The sequence below is a fragment of the Bison bison genome, unplaced genomic scaffold, assembly GCF_000754665.1.
Source record: "Bison bison bison isolate TAMUID 2011002044 unplaced genomic scaffold, Bison_UMD1.0 scf7180017864351, whole genome shotgun sequence".
Classification (NCBI taxonomy): domain Eukaryota; kingdom Metazoa; phylum Chordata; class Mammalia; order Artiodactyla; family Bovidae; genus Bison; species Bison bison.
Genome location: NW_011494923.1, coordinates 489,909 through 510,911, shown reverse-complemented (window position 1 = coordinate 510,911; position 21,003 = coordinate 489,909). Strand labels below are relative to the sequence as shown.

The 21,003-nt window shown below is 35.3% G+C and overlaps 1 protein-coding gene across 2 annotated transcripts in view; it reads left to right on the top strand.

The window, feature by feature from the left end:
* CHMP2B (charged multivesicular body protein 2B) overlaps window positions 1-21,003 on the top strand; it is a 34,349-nt gene that overhangs the window by 7,187 nt on the left and 6,159 nt on the right. For both annotated transcript variants that reach the window (XM_010854838.1, XM_010854837.1), the window contains exons 3-5: window positions 10,599-10,690; window positions 14,688-14,882; window positions 18,569-18,671. In XM_010854838.1, coding sequence (XP_010853140.1) covers window positions 10,599-10,690; window positions 14,688-14,882; window positions 18,569-18,671 — 390 coding nt within the window. The remainder of the gene's footprint in view (window positions 1-10,598; window positions 10,691-14,687; window positions 14,883-18,568; window positions 18,672-21,003) is intronic.

Genomic DNA, 21,003 nt, shown 5'->3' with positions numbered 1-21,003 from the left:
TTTCTTTTCTGTTTTTTTGAACAATTTCAGATCTGAAGAAAAGTTGAAATGACACTATTCAGTGAATACCCATTTTCTCATTGCCTCAATGTACCAATTATTAACATTATGCCACATTTGTTTTCTCTCCCTTTCTATGTGTGTATGTCTTTATGAGTACATTTGTACGCATATGTGGGTTTCTGTTGTTGAATTATTTAGGGTAAGTTATAGACATCATGAAACTGTGACAATCCAGCAGATATTTCCCAGAATAGGATATTCACCTGTACAAACACAATGCCATTATGACTCTCAAAAAAGTTAATAGTGTACAGAAGTGAAAGTGACAGTGTAAGTCTCTCAGTCGTGTCTGACTGTTTGCGACCCCGTGGACTATAGCCCACCTGGCTCCTCCGTCCATGGGATTCTTCAGGCAAGAATACTGGAGTGGGTTGTCATGTCCTGCTCCAAGGGATCTTCCGGACCCAGGGATTGAAACTGTGTCTCTTATGTCTCCTGCATTGGCAGGCGTGTTTTTTCCCACTAGCACCACCTGGGAACTCCCAATAGCATTATTTAATATGGAGTGAAATTCCAAATTTCCTTAATTGTCCACCCTCCCCCCCAATTCATTACTGCAGTTTTTGTTGCTGTTGTTTGTGAGGGAAGTGATTACCTGGGTGATGAAAAGACTTTCCTACTTATGTGGCATTTGAGAGAAAAACACAGTGTTGAGAAAGAAATAGTTATGTGATGACCAGGTACCTGAGCCTTCTAGGCATAGAGAACAGTAAAGTAAGAAGCCCTTTCAGAAGCCCAGGAACAGATATTTCTGTATGAAATGTCTTTCCTTTACATTTCTCCATTCCAAACATGATACCAAAGGCTGGTATTTCCTTTCATGCTACCATTTTCTACCTTCAAGTCCATCCTGTGAGACTGTTCTTTCAAAGGATCTTTCACTCATTCCTTTACTTATCTAAGCTGAAAAACACCCTTGGCAGTTTTCTGAAGCTGTTATTGATGAGCATGCTAAAGGCTGGGTCTTTGAGACCCACATGAGCCCCAAAGATCTGCTGACAGGTGACATCTCAAAACCTTCCTTAAATTCCTGAAAACACTGATATTTTAACAATCATGAACAAATTCATTTCAATGAGTTCCTCAGGGCTTGAGTTACTTTTGAGACTTTCCTGGTGGGGGAAAAGCATTCCTTGTTGCTTCTTTTTATGCTACCATAGGGCTAGACTCCTATTCTCTTCATAGTGTTCCACCTTTTCCTATCAAGTGAGTCCCGCTGAGATTTTCAACTTCAGCCTGGTTTTTAAGCAAATCCCTGGCTGTCTGGACCAAGTACAGAGTGGCATGATTCTCTACTCTCCTTTCTGTTTCCCATAGTTGTTTATTTTTGTTTTTATTTTTTCTTCATCATGTATTAAAACTGGTTACTTAGGTGATACGTTTTCTTTCAGATTTCTGATATACTATGTCCAAAGCCTGAGAAACAAGTTTGCTTTGCCTATCAAATTTTGATTTCTTCTCACCCACTCTCTCACTGTTATTGTCCTTCTGCCTCTGTAAATTTGATTTTCAAAGCCAGTATTCTCTAGGTACTGACCTCTAATATTAATATTTCTTTCTTAGCCCTTAACCTTTGAGTTTGTAGCATTTTTGCAGGTTTTTTTTTTTTTTTCCCTCATCAACCTAAGGAGATGGTATATCCTCACATGGCCAGTACCCCATCCCCCTTTATTGTTCATTGTGGAGCTCCACATGCCAGCTTTAGCTGAACTCATGCTCCCAGCTCTTCTGTTCATAGCCATGATCAGAGTTTATCTAATACTCCTTCACCCACTCTACCAGTGCCACAGTGCCACTATTTCCTCTGATACTAGCTTGTAGACTTTGCACATAAAATACAAAGAGGACACTTGCTCTCTCCTCTTGGATCTTAATCCCCAAAAGCCAGTTCATGGAGATGGTAAAGCAGGATGTGGAAGCATTTTGTGCTCCTTTTTCAATCCATGTGATCGTCAGATTCAGGATAGGCAATACAGTTGCATAAATCAAAGTGATTTTTCTCTGAAGAAACACATTTAAAAGCAGACAATATGGTAATGTTAAAAAGTCCATCATGACCTTACAGTAAAGTGGCAAACCCAGTACATGGTAGAGCCGGTGCTGTCTAGGAGACCAGCTTAAACACAGCTGAGTGGTATAGTCTGTGAGTTGTGCTTTAGTGCTCCTGAGGCACAGTAATCCTGACTGCAAGCTTGAGCTCCCTCCCTTCTCTCAAAACATAGGCACTTGAAAGGATGAAAAAAAAAAAGAAAAAAGTGGGCTTTCCTGATAGTTCAGTTGGTAAAAAAAAAATCCGCCTACAATGCAGGAGACCCTGGCTCAATTCCTGGATGGGGAAGATTCGCTGGAGAAGGGATAGGCTACCCCCTCCAGTATTCTTGGGCTTCGCTTGTGGCTCAGCAAGTAAAGAATCCGCCTGCAATGCGGGAGATCTGGGTTTGATCCCTAGGTTCGGAAGATCCCCTGGAGAAGGGAAAGACAACCCACTCCAGTATTCTGGCCTAGAGAATTCCATGGACTGGAATAGTCCATGTATAGTCAGTCCATGGGGTCGCAAAGAGTAGGACACGACTGAGCGACTTTTACTTTTCATATTTGCAGCTTGTAATGAGCGACTTTCACTTTTCATATTTGCAGCTTGTAATTTAATCCTCAGATGTGCAAACAGTATGGAAATGAGCAGAGTCTAGAAATAATAACTATGATTCAAGTTGAGGCTTAGCCTCAAACCCAGTAGAAAATTCTAGTGAGCTAGATCACATGGGAGACCCTTTTATATTTCACTTTTTATTTTGGCGCTCTCTGTTTTTCTTTTCTTTGGTAATCAGATAGACTTTATTGACTGGGAACCAAAGAATGACCTTAGGTCTGTTTGTATCTTCTTAAGTCCAAAATTTAAGTCAGTGATCTTATCACTCTTATACATATGTGTTACTTTGTTCAATAAGAAGAGCCTGAAAGGCTTTAATGCCCTGGGTGGAGCTGGCCTGAGTGGCCTTTTCTCAGTGTTGTGCTGGATGTGGGTGAGGAGAAGATGGTGGGTGGGGCAGCCCCTGGAACCTTCTGACATGTCCAAGTACTAACAGAGAGAGCATACCGTAGGCACATCCCTGCATATTCACAGTTTGGAAGTTCAGTACTCCATTTTTCCTTTGTAGAAAATGTCATAAAATCTGTCATAGCTCAGATTTTGCCATTGTTAAATTGTCAACCATCTTTCTTGATAACTAGTAGATTTTATTGTTAAATTATTAGTCATCTTTCTTGATAACCAATAAATTTTATTACATATTTTTAAAGAACCTGTTAAATTATGGCTATAAGATAAATCCTTTCACATTTTGGTATATATATGTTTGTATTCCCTTAGATTACAGTTAACTACTATATTGGTATAGTTGTTGATATGAAGTAAAATGAGAATACAAATAGGTAAATAAATAAAATATACTTCTTGCTCTTAAAGAGCTTGTAACCTTAGGAAGAAATCAGACCTACTAAGAAATAAATTTAATGGGAAATAAACTTTGACTTCAGAACATTAAGAGTGTCTCTGAACCTTTTTCATGTTATTCCTTCTGAATTATTTGAAGATTAAATTATTAACTATGAGTTTAGTACAGGAATTGTTTTTAAAGAAAATTTGTTTTATAGGATACACCCATTATCTCATACGAAAAAAATATTTTACTGTCTTTTCCCTCTTACCTTAATATATTTTAAAGTGTTACAGTTTTGTTTTATACAATCTAGTGTATAACATTAGATGCTCTTGGATTATAGCTTAGAACTCTTTAAATATTAATAGGTCATTAACAACAGGCTGTGAAATATGCAGTAGTTAATTTTCTTTATTTTTCCTTCTCTAATATACAGTGACAGTTATGGTACACATAGTTACATAAAATTAAGAAAAATGAAGTCAAACAGTTTCGATTAAATTGTTTTATTAATGTATCATGTCATTAAAGTATCATGTCATAATACTTGTATTTCAACAAAGATGGCTCTATCTATTCTTTACTCTGATTCTCTGACACCAAGTGGGTGTCTCCAGCACTTTAGTTCAATCCTAACCAACAACTCTTTGGAGTTAGTACAGACCCCACAGGTTAAGGGCTCTGTGCACAAAACTGTCCTCACTTAAGAGGCCAGTCACAAGTCTTAGATTGCCACCAGTACTTCTGACTGACCGGCTGTAAACACTAGTGTCACCCCAACTCCCTCTTCAGATCTGAAAACACACTAGAACAACTCTCAGAACTCAGGAAAGTTCTTAGTATTACCAGTTTATTTGTAAGAATGCAACTCAGGAACAGCTAAGTGGAAGCAAGGTACTGTGCAGGGGGATGGGGTGAGGGGTGGTGCTCAGAGTATCTAGGCCCTCTCTGGACATGTTACCTTCCCAGAATATCAGTATGTTCACCAACCTGGAAACTCTTCCAGTCTCTTTATTTATTTATTTTTTTTTAATTTAATTTTATTTTTAAACTTACAATATTGTATTAGTTTTGCCAAATATCGAAATGAATCCACCACAGGTATACCCACGTTCCCCATCCTGAACCCAGTCTCTTTAAGAATATTTATAACCCTGTCTCTGGCTCTACTCCCCTCCCCTGAGAGATGGGGCTGAAAGGCCTCACCTTCTAATCAAGAATTTGGACTTTCTGGTAAGCAGCCTCATCCTGAACTCTCCAGAGGTACACTTCCTTAGATCAAAAGACATATCTATCACTCAGGAAATTCCAAGAGTTTTGGGAGCTCTGTGCCAGGAACTCAAGACAAAGACCAAATATAAATTTTTCATTACATGACCTTAGTAATGAAAAAATGTATATTGATAACATTTTAGATCCAACAGTCAGTGCTTTCAGCAGTTGCTTTACACTGTGTCAATTACCTAGTCACAATTCAACTTATCAATATGGTGGCTTCTCTCTCAGCTCAGTACTTTTGTAATGTTAGAAGACCATCATCATTATCTTAATATTTCATCTTATCCTAGTTGAATTCAGGGAGTTTTTAGTGTGCAAAAGGATTGTATTCCAAAAGTTCACTTGTAATACTATAGTGTTAAATTTAGGGCATATTTTCTTTTGAAATAGTAGAATAAGTGGTCAGTGTTTTCATACCAATCCATTGTCTTGGGCAAGATAGGGGAACTATGTCCAAAAAATGGAAAATGAAAGGGTTTAAGTAGTGAAGATGAAAAAGCTGATGATTGTTTTGAAAGATGGGGAAATGAAAGCTTTCTTTGCTTTTTTGTTTAGTGTCAGTCTGTAGATTTCAGAGGAAAAACATCATGTGTGTAGACCTAATTAAATTTATGTCCACCTAAAATTCATATGTAGAAGCCCCAACCCCTAATGTGACTGTATTTGGAGACAGGGTCTTTACAGAGATAACAGGTTAAATGAGGTCATGAGGGTGGAGCCCTAATCCAATAGGACCAGTGTTATCATAAGAAGAAGAAAAGATACCAGAGAAAAGGCCATGTGAGGACACAAGAAGAAGATGGCTATCTCATGTCAAGGGAGAGGGCTCAGAAAAAACCAACCCTGCCAGCACCTTAAAATTCTGTTGTTTCTGCCACCCAGTCTATGGTGTTTGTTGTAATAGCCCTAGCAAACTAACAAGTCATGTTTTTTAAGAATAGGATCCCAGCCAGTGCTCCATGAAACACTGCTACCCAAGAAATGCTAATAGAGGTTTCTTTAAAAGGATTCCTGGTTTAATGACTTCGGAGAATAACCGACCACATATTCTTCCCTTAAAGGTTAACAATGTACTTTTGTATATTAAATGTTCTTAGAAGCTTGAAGCAAATAAATTGGTTTAAAATTTTTTCAACTTGAACATTTCCCAAATATATTTGCCTACAGACTATCCCCTTCTTTTTTAAGTGAAACATGTTTCCCATCTAGAAGAAAGTGAGTGAGGGGAGAGAGCTCCCTCTCTTCTCATCTCCTATATAGATATTGTATGGTTTCCTATTCCTGTGTGTAAGGAACATATAGAATGTATCTTTAGTAAATCCTGAGTGTGAGATGTCCACCAATATAACTTAATTGAGAAACAGAGTAAGTAAAGGAGGAGAAATAGATGTTTTGTAAGTAGGATATAGGAGCTCTGACATCTTATTTTTAACTTTTATTCAGTCATTGTAGTTGATTTTATATAATGACGTGAAATGTTGTTCATTCTGTTTAACAGTGCTACTTGTTGATATCTGTCTCTATTTGTAAGGATTATGTCTCTGATAGCTTTATTTTTTGTTTTCCTACAAGCTTCACAGTCAGAGGCTATTGAATCAGAGTGCCTGTGGGGTGAAGCCTAGCACTTTTTTCTCCCTTGCGCAGATTACCTCACCAAATACCAATTCCGGCCTCTGAAACAAGTGAAATAATAGTACCTACCTTTGGGGGTTGTTGTGAAGCACTTAATATACCTATTACTCAGTATAATTAGTTCTTTTTATTCTGAGTAAAGTTTCATTATAATAAGAAATGTGTAGAATATAAGTTGTGATGCTCCATCACTACAAAAGATAATGGTTGCTGGCTTTGCTGTTATTTTAATGGAGTTGAAATTCACTTAACATTAATCACTTTAAAGTGAACAGGTCAGGAGCATTTAGTACATTCACAATGGTGTATAACCACCATCTCTAGTTCCAAAACATTTTCATCACCGTAAAATAAAGCCCTGTATCCATTAAGCAATGACTCACCAGTCCCCTGTCTCTCCAGTTCATGGACATTTGGGTTGATTCCACCTTTTGACTATTTTAAATAGTGCTGAATTTGTGTAGAGTAATGGTTTAGGTACTTTTTTTTTCAGTTCTTTTGGGTAAATAGGAGGGAAATTGTGAGATGAGTTGGTAATTTTATGTTCAACTTTTGAGGAACCACTGAACTTTTATCCACAATGGCTGAAATAATTTACATTCCTACTCACAAGAAGAACTAAAGAGCCTCTTGATGAAAGTGAAAGAGGAGAGTGAAAAAGTTGGCTTAAAACTCAACATTCAAAAAATTAAGAACGTGGCATCCAGTCCCATCACTTCATGGCAAATAGATGGGGAAACAATGAAAACAGTGACAGACTTTATTTTGGGGGGCTCCAAAATCACTGCAGATGGTGACTGCAGCCATGAAATTAAAAGACGCTTGCTCCTTGGAAGAAAAGTTATGACCAACCTAGACAGCATATTAAAAAGCAGACACATTACTTTACCAACAGAGGTCCGTCTAGTCAAAGCTATGGTTTTTCCAGTAGTCATGTATGGATGTGAGAGTTGGACTATAAAGAAAGCTGAGCACTGAAGAATCGATGCTTTTGAGCTGTGGTGTTGAAGAAGACTCTTGGTTATAGCCATTTTGGCAGATGAGAAATGGTTTCTGATTTCCCTAATGAGTACTTTGTATCTTTTCCAAATATTTGTTGGCCATTTATGTATTTTCTTTGGCAAAATGTCTGTGCAAGGTGTTCACTCATTTGTTGAGTTGTCCTTTGTTTTTGAATTGTAAGAGGTTTATACATACATACATACATATATATATATATGTGTGTATATATATATATTCTGGCTTCTGACTCATATGTAATTGGCGAATATATTCTCCCATTTTCTACATTGTCTTTTCACTTGATAATTTCCTTTAGTCACAGTTTCTAGTTTTCATGGAGTCTGCTTTATCTATTTTTTTCTCTTGTTGCTTGTGCTTTTAGTGTCATATCTAAGAATCGATTGCCAAAACCCAAATCATGTAGATTTACTCCTATGTATTCTTCTAAGTCTTTTATGATTTTAGCTCTTATATTTGAGTCATTCTTCTCTTTTGAGTTAATTTTTATATATGGTGTGAGGCAGGAGTCCAATTTCTTTCTTTCTTTCTTTTTTCTCATGTAGCTGACTAGTTTTCCCAGTGCCATCTGATGAGGAGACTCTTCTATCTGTTGTAGTGGTGGTAGTTTTAAATTCTACCTCTTTACTGAAAAGGTACTCTAGTAAAATGATTAAGACCACTGATTCAGGAGACAAAACTTGCATCCAAATCTGGCATTACTACTTACTACCTTGTGACCTTGGGCACGTTATTTAAGTTTATTAACACATATTTTCGGATACATATAAAATAATAGAAAAACCAATTCCATGGCATTATTGCGAACGTTATACTGAATTGTTGTTTTTCAGTTGCTAAGTCATGTCTGACTTTTTGCGACCCCATGGACTGGAGCACCCCAGGATCCTCTGTACTCCACTATCTCCCAGACTTTGCTCAAATTCATGTCCATTGAATCTGTGATGCTGTCTAACCATCTCACCCTCTGTCGCCCTCTTCTCCTTTTGCCTTCCATCTTTTCCAGCATCAGGGTCTTTTCCAGTGAGTTGGCTCTTCATTTCAGGAGGCCAAAGTATTGGAGCTTCAGCTTCGGCAACAGTCCTTCCGATGAATATTCAGAGTTGATTTCCTTTAGGATGACTGGTTTGATCTTCTTGCAGTGCAAGGGAATCTGAAGACTCTTCTCCAGCACCACAACTCAAAAGCATCAATTCTTCGGTGCTCAGCCTTCATTATGGTCCAACTCTCACATCCATAAATGACTACTGGAAAAATCATAGCTTTGACTATACAGACCTTTGTCAGCAAAGTGATGTCTCTGCTTTTTAATGCACTGACTATGTTTGTCATAGTTTTCCTTTCAAGGAGCAAGTGTCTTTAATTTCATGGTTGCAGTCACTGCTTCCACTTTTTCCCCTTCTATTTGCCATGAAGTGATGAGACCAGATGTCATGACCTTAGTTTTTTGAATGTTGAGTTTTAAGCCAGCTTTTTCACTCTTCTTTCACCCTTATCAAGAGGCTCTTTAATTCCTTTTCACTTTCTGCCATTCAGTATCGTCCTCATATATGGGGTTGTTATTTCCTCTTGCAGTCTTGATTCTAGCTTGTGATTCATGCAGCCCAGCATTTCTATTGATGATACTCTGTATAGAAGTTAAATAAGCAGGGTGACAATACATAGCCTTGTCATACTTCTTTCTCAGTTTTGAACCAGTCAGTTCCATGTAAGTTTCTAACTGTTGCTTCTTGACCTTCATACAGGTTTCTCAGGAGACAGGTAAGATGGTGTGGTACTCCATTTTCCACAGTTTGCTGTGATTCACACAGTCAAAAAGGCTTTAGTTTAGTCATTTAAGCAGAAGTACATGTTTTTCTGGAATCCCTTTGTTTTCTCTGATCCAATAGAATGTTGAGAATTTGATCTCTGGTTCCTCTGCCTTTCCTAAGTCCAGCTTTTACATGTGAAATTCTTGGTTCACATACTATTGAAGCCTAGCTTGAAGGATTTTGAGCACAACCTTGCTAGGATGTAAAGTGAGTGCGATTGTGTGGTAGTTTGAACATTCTTTGGCTTTGGGATGAAGACATGTTTTCCAGTTGTGGCCACTGCTGAGTTTTCCAATTTTGCTGACATGCTGATTGTAGCACTTTAATAGCATCACCTTTTAGGATTTTAAATAGCTGACCACATTTCGTCAGAACTCTTCACTATGACTTGTCCCTCTTGGGTAGCCCAGCATGGCATTGTTCATAGCTTTATTGAGTTACACAAGCCCCTTTGCCATGACAAGGCTGTGTTCCATGAAGGGATCACATACATGTAAAGTACTTCGCAAGTTTCCTCACAGTGAGGAAACAGTTTGGCAAACATTACCATCCATATCTGTGATCTTTTGAAGTAATCACTATTTAGTAACAATTAATCTAAATCATAGTCAGTCAGTTAGACTAATACTTTAATTCTTCAAAAGGTAAGACTGATGGATCCTCATGAATTGAGATAAATGAGAAAGACATTAACAATGAATGGACACTTACAATATATCAGGTCATTGTGAATGTTATTTGCACCTTCATGATAATTTTTATTTTATAAGAAACTGAGGTTTAGAGTATTAACTGACTTTACAAGAAACCATCATATAATGATCCAGTAGCAGAGGTGTGATTCAAATCCCTGTCTGCTTCATTGGAAGTCTGGATGCTTCTCTTACTTACTCTTTATAATGATGATGACCTAGTGTAAAAAAAAGATTTAATAAACACATTGCCTGTCTTCCTTTTTGGAATTTCGTGTAATATTGAAGTAGGGAAGAGATGAAAAAGGTTGTGTGTTTGTGTGTGTATGTTTGCTCACTCACTCGCATATATGTGACATATAATATATATGTCATAAAAGCAATGTATAATAATCAGTTCTCTAAGGGAGTATTTTAGTGTGATTTATATATTCTTTTGACTAAACCTCAGACTATATAGTGTATTTGTACTTCAGTGTTTTTTTATATAATCAATATTTATAATTCATTCTAACATTTGATTAATTTTTAGTATATTGAAACAAAAAAATTTAACATCTTGTAAAATTTTTTTAATTGAGGTTTCTAATTCCAGTATTTTAAGTGGTATTAAAGAAGATCTTACAATTCATACATTTAGGTTTCTTTTGTGATTCTCTTAGATGTAATAAAGGAACAGAATCGAGAGTTACGAGGTACACAGAGGGCTATAATCAGAGATCGGGCAGCTTTAGAGAAACAAGAAAAACAGCTGGTAAGTAGAACATTAAATTTCAGTTTAACTTTTCTAACAAATTTAGAAGTCAGTGTTGGAGTAATTAGCTAACTAGGAAAAAGACACATGGCAGGTGGTAAGTGATTTACTTTACTAAGAAATGGCATTTAATACCTTCCTGCAATTTCTGGTTACCTTTGTTTACTGTGTCATTCTCTTGATTTTTATCAGGAGTCTTTATTCTGCTGAATATAAAATCAAATTATTCTTCTGTTTGTGAAAGACATAAATGCCTAGGAAGAAATATTGCTCAAAACAGCCATCTTCTTCTCAATCAACAGCAAAGATAAAATAGTCCTAGAAAACAAGAGCCCTTCACAATATTGTAAAGCAGTTATCCTCCAGTTGAAAATAAATAAATTAATTAAAAAAGAACAAAACAAGAGAGGGTTGCAAGAAAATAACTATGTTAACCAATGGGGTGTCTTACTTTATATTTTAACTGTTATTGACAATGTCTGTGATAATGAATATACTTTTAAAATAGATTGGCTATCTTTAAGTATTTTTCTGTTACGTTTTTAAATGTATATTGCTTAAAACATTTTTAAAAACCAACATGCTTGAGGTATAGTTGACATGCAATTGATTGTCCATGTTTAAAGCAAATAATTTGACACATTTTGACATATGTATTAACTCATGAAACGATTACTACAATCAAGGTAATGAACATATCCATCATCCCCAAAAGTTTTCTTATTCCCTTTATAATCGCTTCTACCCATCCCCTTTCTCCCTATTTCCTCCTCAGTTAGGCAAACACTGGTCTGTCATTGTAGATTTTACATTTGCAAGAATTTTATATAGATGAAATCGTAAAGTGATTTCATGTTTATATGGCTTCTTTCATTCATAATTATTTTGAGCTTAATCAGTGTCATTACATGTATCATCATTTTTACTGATAACTGTTATTCCATGTGTGGACATTGCAAAATTTGACTATCCGTTTACCAGCTAATGAACATTAGGGTCATTTCCCAGGTCATTTCAGGGTTATACTGATCCTGTGCTACTTTCATCATATTTCTGATACTTTTTGTTGCTGGTATATAGAAATACGTTCATTTTTTTTTTGTACATTGATCTTTTATTCTGTAACCTTCCTAAACTCAGTCTAGTAGCCTTTTTGTAGATTCTATTAGATTTCTACATAGACAATCATGTCATCTGTGTAAATAAAATTTTTCTTCCTTTTGTCATTGTTTATTAGCTATAGGCTTTTTGTAGAGGCCCTTTCTCAGGTTGAAGTTCCTTTATCTAGTTGTTGAGAGTTTTTATCAGGAACTTATTTTGTCAAGTGCTGTCTTTTTTTGCATCTATTGAGATTATAATTATGTAGTTTTTCTTCTTTAGTCTGTTAGTATAGTGAATTACATAACTGATGATTTTCCAAAGTTGAATCAAACTTTTGCTATTGGGATAACTTCATTAGTAATGATGAACTTTTAAAAAAATATTTTATTTCAATTTGTTGAAATTTTCATAAGAATATTAGTATCTCTGATCATAAAAACTGTTAATTTGTAGTTATCTTTTTGTGTGGTGTCCTTATGTAGTTTAACATCAGAGTACTGCTGACCTTAAAGCATGAGTTGGCTAGTGTCCCTTTCTGTTTCATTTACTGGAAGGGTCTGTGTATTTCTTTTTTAAATGTTTGATCGGTTTCATCAGTAAAGTGAAGTTTTCTTTGTGGATAGATGTTTGAACTAAACAAAAATCTCTTTATGGCTAGATTTTTAAATTCTAAAATTTTAAATTTTTAGAAAATAGGTATAGAATGGATCAAACTTTCTACGTTTTGAATGAGGTTTTGGTAGTGCACATCTGTCAAATAATTTGTTCATCTCTACTAAATTTTAAAATGTAATAACACTGTGTTTATAATATTTTCTTACTATTCTTTAAATCTTTTGGTTGTTAAGTGATGCCCTCCTCTGCATTTTCAGTATTTGTCATTTGTGTATTCTCTGTTTTTTTCTTTCTTCTAATTGGCAGTGGTTTATCAATTTGATCAATTTCTTGTAAAAGAAAAAGCTTTTGATCTCATTAATTTTCTGTATTTTTTTCCTTCCTAGTTTATAGATTTCTTCTCTTTATATATTTCTTTTTCTATATACTTTGTGTTTTGTTTTCTCTGCTTTTTTCTACTTTCTCTATTTTGAAGCCTACTAGATACTCAGTTTTTCTAAATGTAAGCTCTAACACTTTAAGTTTCTAAGAACTGTTTTTACTGCAACTCACACATTTTGATATGTGCATTTTTATTTTATTAAGTTCAAAATATTATCTCATTTCCCCTGTGATTTTTTTTTCTATGTTGTTATTGTTGTTGTCACAACCCCGTATATTGCAGCACGCCAGGCTTGCCTGTCCTCCACTATCTCCCAGAGTTGGCTCAAATTTATGTCCATTTAGTTAGTGATGCCATCCAACCAACTCATCCTCTGTCTCCCCCTTCTCCTCATTCCCTCCATCTTGACCAACATCAGGGTCTTTTCTAATGAGTTGACTCTTTGCATCATGTGGCCAAAGTATTGGAGCTTCAGCCTCAGCATCAGTCCTTCCAATGAATGTTCAGAGTTGATTTCCTTTAGAATTAAGTGGTTTGATCTCCATGTTGTCCAAGGGACTCTCCAGAGTCTTCTCCAGTACTACAATTGGAAAGCATCAATTCTTGCATGACTTATTTCGAACCATGTTGCCTAATTTCTGCTTGTTATTTTCCTTTCTTATTTTTCTTACTGCTTTCTAAGTTTAATTTCACTCCAGTTAGAAATCATACCTGTAGGATTCCAATCCTTTTATTTTTGTTGAACCTTGTTTTCCGATCCAGAATGTGGTATATTTTTGGTAATTCCTTTTTTTTTTTTAATGTGCACTTGCAAAGAGTATTCTGCTCTTGGTGATGGAGTTTTTAGTGAATGTTGGTTAGGTCAGGTTGGTGATAGTGCTTTTGTAAATCTGTACACTCGTCCTAAAATACACTTTTGTAAATTTGTAAATTTACACCTTTGTAAATCTGTCCACTCGTCCTAAAATACAGCAATATACTTAAGAAAGGAGTTGCTGATGTCCCTTATGCTACTTGTGTCTTTGTCTGTTTCTCCTTTCAGTTATATCAGTTGCACTTCATAAATCTGGAAGCACTGTTTTAGGTGCATACACATTTAGGATTGGTTTGACATCTTTATGTATTAATTCTTTTGTTATGAAATGCCCCCTTTATTCTGGTAATATTCCCTTTTCTTTTTTTTTTTTAATCTAGTTAATGTAACCACTCCAAATTTCCAGATTTTACTAAGTATTTATATAGAATATATTTGTTCTATCCTTTTACTTAGCTTTATATAGCTTTGTTTTGCTAATCAAAGTTGTTTTCTTGAGATAGCATATATTTTTATGTTCTGAGAAGGAAATGGCAACCCACTCCAGTATTCTTGCATGGAGAATCCCATGGACAGAGGAGCCTGGCAGGCTACAGTCCACAGGGTCACAAAGAATCAGACATGACTTAGCAACTAAACAACATCTAAGTTGCCAATCTGTCTCTTACTTAAGATAGTAAATGGACCTTTTCATTAAAGATAGTTGTCTGTATTACTAGCTTCAAATCTACCACTGTACTCTTTTTTTTTTTTTCTTTGCTATCTTCTACCAATTCCTCCTTTGATTTTTTGTTTTTTCCTACCTACTTTTGGATTGAGTTTTTAAATTTTCTTTTCGGCTTTATGTGAGTACTGTTTTGTAGACTTGCTTTCTTTGTGTAGAACACAGTGCTAGTTCCGTCTTATCCATATAAACATGTAAAACAGTTTGCCCTCTCAAATGACTATTTGTATGACTTTGTTAAAGCCTCTTTCTTCATAATCAGGGTGAAAGGATATAATGTATATGTTCAGTCTATTCTTCTCAAATCACTGAGGACTCCCCCTTTAATGATCTTACTCCTTCTTTTTATTTCCTCTGATAGGAATTAGAAATTAAGAAAATGGCCAAGATTGGTAATAAAGAAGCTTGCAGAGTTTTAGCCAAACAGCTTGTACATCTACGGAAACAAAAAACAAGAACTTTTGCTGTAAGTTCAAAAGTCACTTCCATGTCCACACAAACAAAAGTGATGAATTCTCAGATGAAGATGGCAGGAGCCATGTCTACTACAGCAAAAGTAAGTGGAAACCTTTATATCCATAGCTTTGTGATTTCATCTGAAATGTTTAAATATCAGCATTCAAATTAGATTTAAAGCTCCCTCTTTTATATGTGTGTGTGTGTATGTGTATGATAACATATATATGGTATAGAATGTTTGTAATTTTTAATCAAATGAGTTATAATTAAACATAATTCAGATAAATATTTCTAGGCTTTTTATCAATTTGTTTTAATATGAAATTTTTGTTTTAGGCACTTCCACTCTTCCAGGATTACATGTAACTTCTAAAGCTTTTAAAACATTATTTAGTTTTTTTCCCTTAAATTTTAAAAAAGATTTTGGGCTTCTTATTTCATATGCTATATATTTTGATGTAAGAATTTGAATTATAGTTTCCTCTTGATTCATTTTCATGAATGTATCAGAAAGATGCATGAGTATTTTCAGAAGAATTTATCAGTTCATTTTATCAAGAATGTAAGTTTAACTTACAGCCCTTATATTAAAAAAACTTATTGATTTTACTGTAGAACTTAAAAGACTGTGAGCCTTTCAGACGTTTAATAAATAGTGAGCTCTTTGCTGTGTATTAAGAACTGTGAGAGACCAGAAGTTCAAGACAAAGGCTCTGCTCTCACATATATTACATAGTTCATTTTGGCGGTGGGAGAAGGTTGAGATGTGCTAAAAAGGAAGCTTTACACTCTACAACATTCTGTTCTCCATGTTTCAGTGAACTGCACAGATCCTTGAATAGATTGATGTGAAAGACTTTCTGGAAGACCAAAATTATCAGTAGGCTTTAAATAAAGGGAAGAAAGAGTATGAATATAAAGAGCAAAAAGAAAATATTAACCACAGAGGAGAGAAAGTGCAGGGTTATATATATTAGGAAAATAGTCCATAACCATTAATTCTCATTATTTGCAGTAATTGCATTCTATAAAGTTTGAGGAACACTGAATTAGGGAATATCGAACCATTGTTCCTAGGGGAAATGGAGGGTTAGGTGCCTGTGAGCCTTTGATCACAGTTGTTGTTAACTTGTCTAGACCATAATTCAGTCCTGTGCTTAGAGGAGCATTTTAAACAGTGATATCACCAACCAAAAGGAAAAAAATAGTCCACAAAGATGACACTAATTTACATTATTAGTGCTGAGTCAAGACGGCAGGGTGTCATCTGGGAGATCTAAGCTGGAATTGTGCTTGTTGGGCCACTCAAACTTTGTGCTACTCTGTGCATGTCCACAAACGAGCATAAAAGTACTGCAAGTATTGACTTGAGGTTACAAATACATTTTAGTGAGTAGACAAATTCACAAATAAGGAATTCAGAAATAATGAGGATTAACTAAAATTGCCTTTTAGACCACAGAACACATGAAATAGAAGTGTCCATTTTATGTACAGTAAGTACAGTGGCACATTGTGTTCCTTAAAAAACAGATTGTTTCAAAGCTGTTTATTCTGAATAAAGGTTATTCTGTCAGTTTACTTACTTTTGATGGATCTTAGTCATTTACAGTGGAAATGCATGGTTAAGAGCAAAAAAACTTTGTTTTCCTTTTTTGGTTTTACAAATCGATAGAACTAAATATCTATCTAATTTTAAGATAAGGTCCTATCTGAAGATCACACACCAGAGCTGGATAACCTTTCAATAATGTTGAGGAAGAAGACAACTCATTTTGCAATTTTCTGCAAGTGATAGGGGAAGAAAGCATACCTAATGTGGTCCTGCCATATAGCAATGTACGAATTAGAATTTTCACTTAAATTTCTTAAAAATTTGTTGATTCAAGAAATATTTGTTTAGGTCCTCTAAGTAGGAACTATAATAAGTGATGGGGATGAAATGGGAAACACAACCAGGCAAGTGCTGATTAAAGTCTATTTACAAAGCAGCCCATTTGAGAGGTAGTTTTAGTTTAGTGATTGGGCTTCCCTGGTGGCTCAGATGGTAAAGAATCTGTCTGTAATGCAAGAGACCCGGGTTCAGTCCTGGGTCAAGAAGATTACCTGGAGAAGGGAATGGCTACCCACTCCAGTATTCTTGCCTGGAAAATTCAATGGAGAGAGGAGCCTGGCGGGCCACAGTCCATGGGATCGTAAAGAGTTGGACATGACTGAATGACTAACACTTTTACTTTTTTCCCTTTAATTCAGTGCTTAGAAACATGGGCTTTGGAGTCAGATTACTTAGGTTCATATCTTGCTTGATAGCTGTGTGATCTCGACAGGTTCTTCATTCTTCATTTGTAATAGAGAGGAAATGGTAATACACTTTCACTTTTCACTTTCATGCATTGGAAAAGGAAATGGCAACCCACTCCAGTGTTCTCTCCTGGAGAATCCCAGGGATGGAGGAGCCTGGTAGGCTGCCGTCTACGGGGTCGCATAGAGTTGTACACAACTGAAGCAACTTGGCAGCAGCAGCACATAAAGACTTGTTAGGTTTAAATGTATTTAACTTTAAATATTATTATATTTTATACATATAGTGCTTAGAACAGTGCCTGGCACACAGAAATAATATATATCAGCATTAGCTGCTCTTTTATCACTGTCAGCATTGTAGTTGTTATTAGTATATTTTTGTAACAGTACTGTAATTTGCAAATAAAGTCATATAATTTACACCAATACATAAACTTTTATCTGTACTGAGTAGGATTTAACAGGAATATCTGTTTTAACCTAGGGTGTCAGAAACTGCTGCCCTAAGGTGAGAAACTGAGATCTGAAGTATTTATAGTGAAAGCAAGTAGAGAAGAGCATTCCAGCAGAGGGACAGTATATGCAGAGGTCCTGTGGTGGGAGGGAACACAGTACATTTAAGGAAATAGAAGATCAGTGTACCCAGAGGGCAGTGGTGCAGAATGAGACTGGCTTGTTAGGCAGGGTTAGGATGTTTGGTCTCACAAGTCAATTTATGGAATTGAATTTTCAGTGCTAAGAACAACTCAAAGCCTCTAGAGAATTAGGTATGTGTGAGCTGGTGGGGGATGGGAGAGTACAGTGTTGTATTTGAAAAAATTACTTTGGCTGCAGCATGCATAAAAGACTGTGTTTGCTTCCTATCTTTGAACTGACATATTTTATATAACACACATACAATAAACACATATACCCATATACATATATGATAATAATATATAAAATATTTTGGCCATACTTGATATCATTAATTTGTTTTAATTAAATTAGTTGTGAATATAAAATATTCACATATTTTTTGCAAAGCTAAGTGTTTTTATCATTTCTTGAAATCATGGTTTTAAGTGAATAAATAGGTTAAATAAGTGTCCTGTAATTCAGACATGAAAATTTTTGGAAAAAAATTAATATTTTTTTTTAAATGTAGCCATTACCTGCTTGCCACATAACAGGCAAATGTAGTTTTCCTATATGAGTAACAATGGATTTTGTTAGCAGTATTTTTTTATTACATAATGTTTTGCCTACTGTTCAGATGAGTTTTTTCACAGTGGCCTTTATTATATAGATGTTAAGCAGATGGTTTCCAAATGAGTAGTTTAATTTTTTTTTATAATATTAACACTTTCATGTTTGATAATGGCAGAATGTTTATCTTTTAAAAAAATCTACCTTTACTGATGTGTTCCCTTTGGACTTATTCCATAGTAAAATTTTCATAATTATGTATGTAACATGAATCTTTTCATATGTTTAAAGACAATGCAGGCAGTAAACAAGAAGATGGATCCACAAAAGACATTACAAACAATGCAGAATTTCCAGAAGGAAAACATGAAAATGGAAATGACTGAAGAAATGAGTAAGTTTAATCACTTGTAATGAAATTTTCAGTTCTTTCATCTTTCAACTAGCAAGTTTATTTACTAACAACCTCATACTCTCACCCATGAAGACACAAATGAGAAATAATGCAGCTCTCTTCTAAATAGATGACTGTATTGGAATTTTATCAAGTTTTTGTGTAAGGCTCAAAATTCTATTAACATTTAGCTGAAAGAAAACTGTAAAATATATGATGCCTTATTTCTGTGCTATTTGGCCTTGGCAATTTTACTTTATAGATTAGAGAATCAAAACCAACTTGTGAATAAAACAGTGCTTCTTAGTATAAGTTAGATAATCTAAGAGTTGTGTTGATTATTTCATACTGTAGAAGATCTGTAAATATACAGAAGATATATTTATATTTTTTCATATTATAGAAGATCTTATATATTTCATACTCTAGAAGATCTATTTATATTAGAGGTAGAGATAATGGAGCTCTTTCATTCTTTTTTCTTTTTCCCCTTCCAGAGTCTAAATTTAGTATTTAATTTTCTTCTTGTTGAGTATAAACTACATACTGTGGTAGAAATATGAGGGATAAGAGGAATAAGGCTATAGACAAATTTATCATTATACCACCTATAGTGTTAATATTATTTATTTCTTTCCTATATTTTTCTATATCTTATAAAATGAGATAACATAGATGATTTTGAATCTTATCTTGCCTTTAAAAAACATAGTAGTATAACATAAAGATGTCCTCATAACCTTGAATTTTCTGTTTTTTTTAATGGCTTTAATATTATATAACATCAATATATCCTAATTTATTGAACAATTCTTATATTGGTTGGTAAGATTGTTTTAACAGAGAAGGCAGTGGCATCCCACTCTAGTACTCTTGCCTAGAAAATCCCATGGATGGAGGAGCCTGGTAGACTGTAGTCCATGGGGTCGCTGAGGGTCAGACATGACTGAGCAACTTCACTTTCACTTTTCACTTTCATGCATTGCAGACGGAAATGGCAACCCACTCCAGTGTTCTTGCCTGGAGAATCCCAGGGACGGGGGAGCCTGGTGGGCTGCCGTCTATGGGTCGCACAGAGTCGGACACGACTGAAGTGACTTAGCAGCAGCAACAGCAAGATTGTTTTAAAATGTTCAGTTTATTTGACAGTCCTTTGATAAATATGTTTCTGTAATATCTGTCTGAATTTCTTCAGTGTTCTTAGACTATTAACTTTTATAAGACTTTTGGTTCATCAGTTCAGTTCAGTCACTCAGTCATGTCCGACTCTTTGTGACCCCATGGACTGCAGCATGCCCAGCCTCCCTGTCCATCACCAACTCCCAGAGTTTACTCAAACTTACATCCATCGAGTCAGTGATGCCATCCAAACATCTTGTCCTCTGTCGTCCCCTTCTCCTCCCACCTTCAGTCATTTCCAGCATCAGGGTGTTTTCAAATGAGTCAGTTCTTCACATCAGGTGGCCAAAGTATTGGAGTTTCAGCTTCAGCATCAGTCCTTCCAATGAATATTCAGGACTGATTTCCTTTAGGATGGACTGGTTAGATTTCCTTGCTGTCCAAGGGACTCTCAATTTGGTTCAAACTACCAGATTATTTCAGAAGGACTATGTAATCTTTATTTCATCGATAACAAATGAGTGACCCTTCACAGCACCCTGGTCAACATTGCATTCTTACTTGTAAAATACATTGAATTGTTACTTGTATAATATGTCAAAACTGGCATCATTGTTTCACAAAGATATTGTCTAACTATTTTACAACTATATAGGGATATGTCAGTTTAGCTGTTGTTTATCTCCTAGCATTTTAATTTGACAGCATTTATTATATAAAGCACTATCTAAATTACTAGGATTACTAAATTCATGAAAGTCCTAGTATTTTATTTCAGAGTATCTGTTTTTCTTCTGATGAACTATGGAATGAGGTTAGTGACATTGTAAAGGAGACAGGGATCAAGACCATTCCCATAGAAAAGAAATGCAAAAAAGCAAAATGGCTGTCTGGGGAGGCCTTACAAATAGCTGTGAAAAGAAGAGAAGCGAAAAGCAAAGGAGAAAAGGAAAGATATAAACATCTGAATGCAGAGTTCCAAAGAATTGCAAGAAGAGATAAGAAAGCCTTCTTTAGCAATCAGTGCAAAGAAACAGAGGAAAACAACATAATGGGAAAGACTAGGGATCTCTTCAAGAAAATCAGAGATACCAAAGGAACATTTCATGCAAAGATGAACTCGATAAAGGACAGAAATGGTATGGACCTAACAGAAGCAGAAGATATTAAGAAGAGATGGCAAGAATACACAGAAGAACTAGTAACAAAAAAG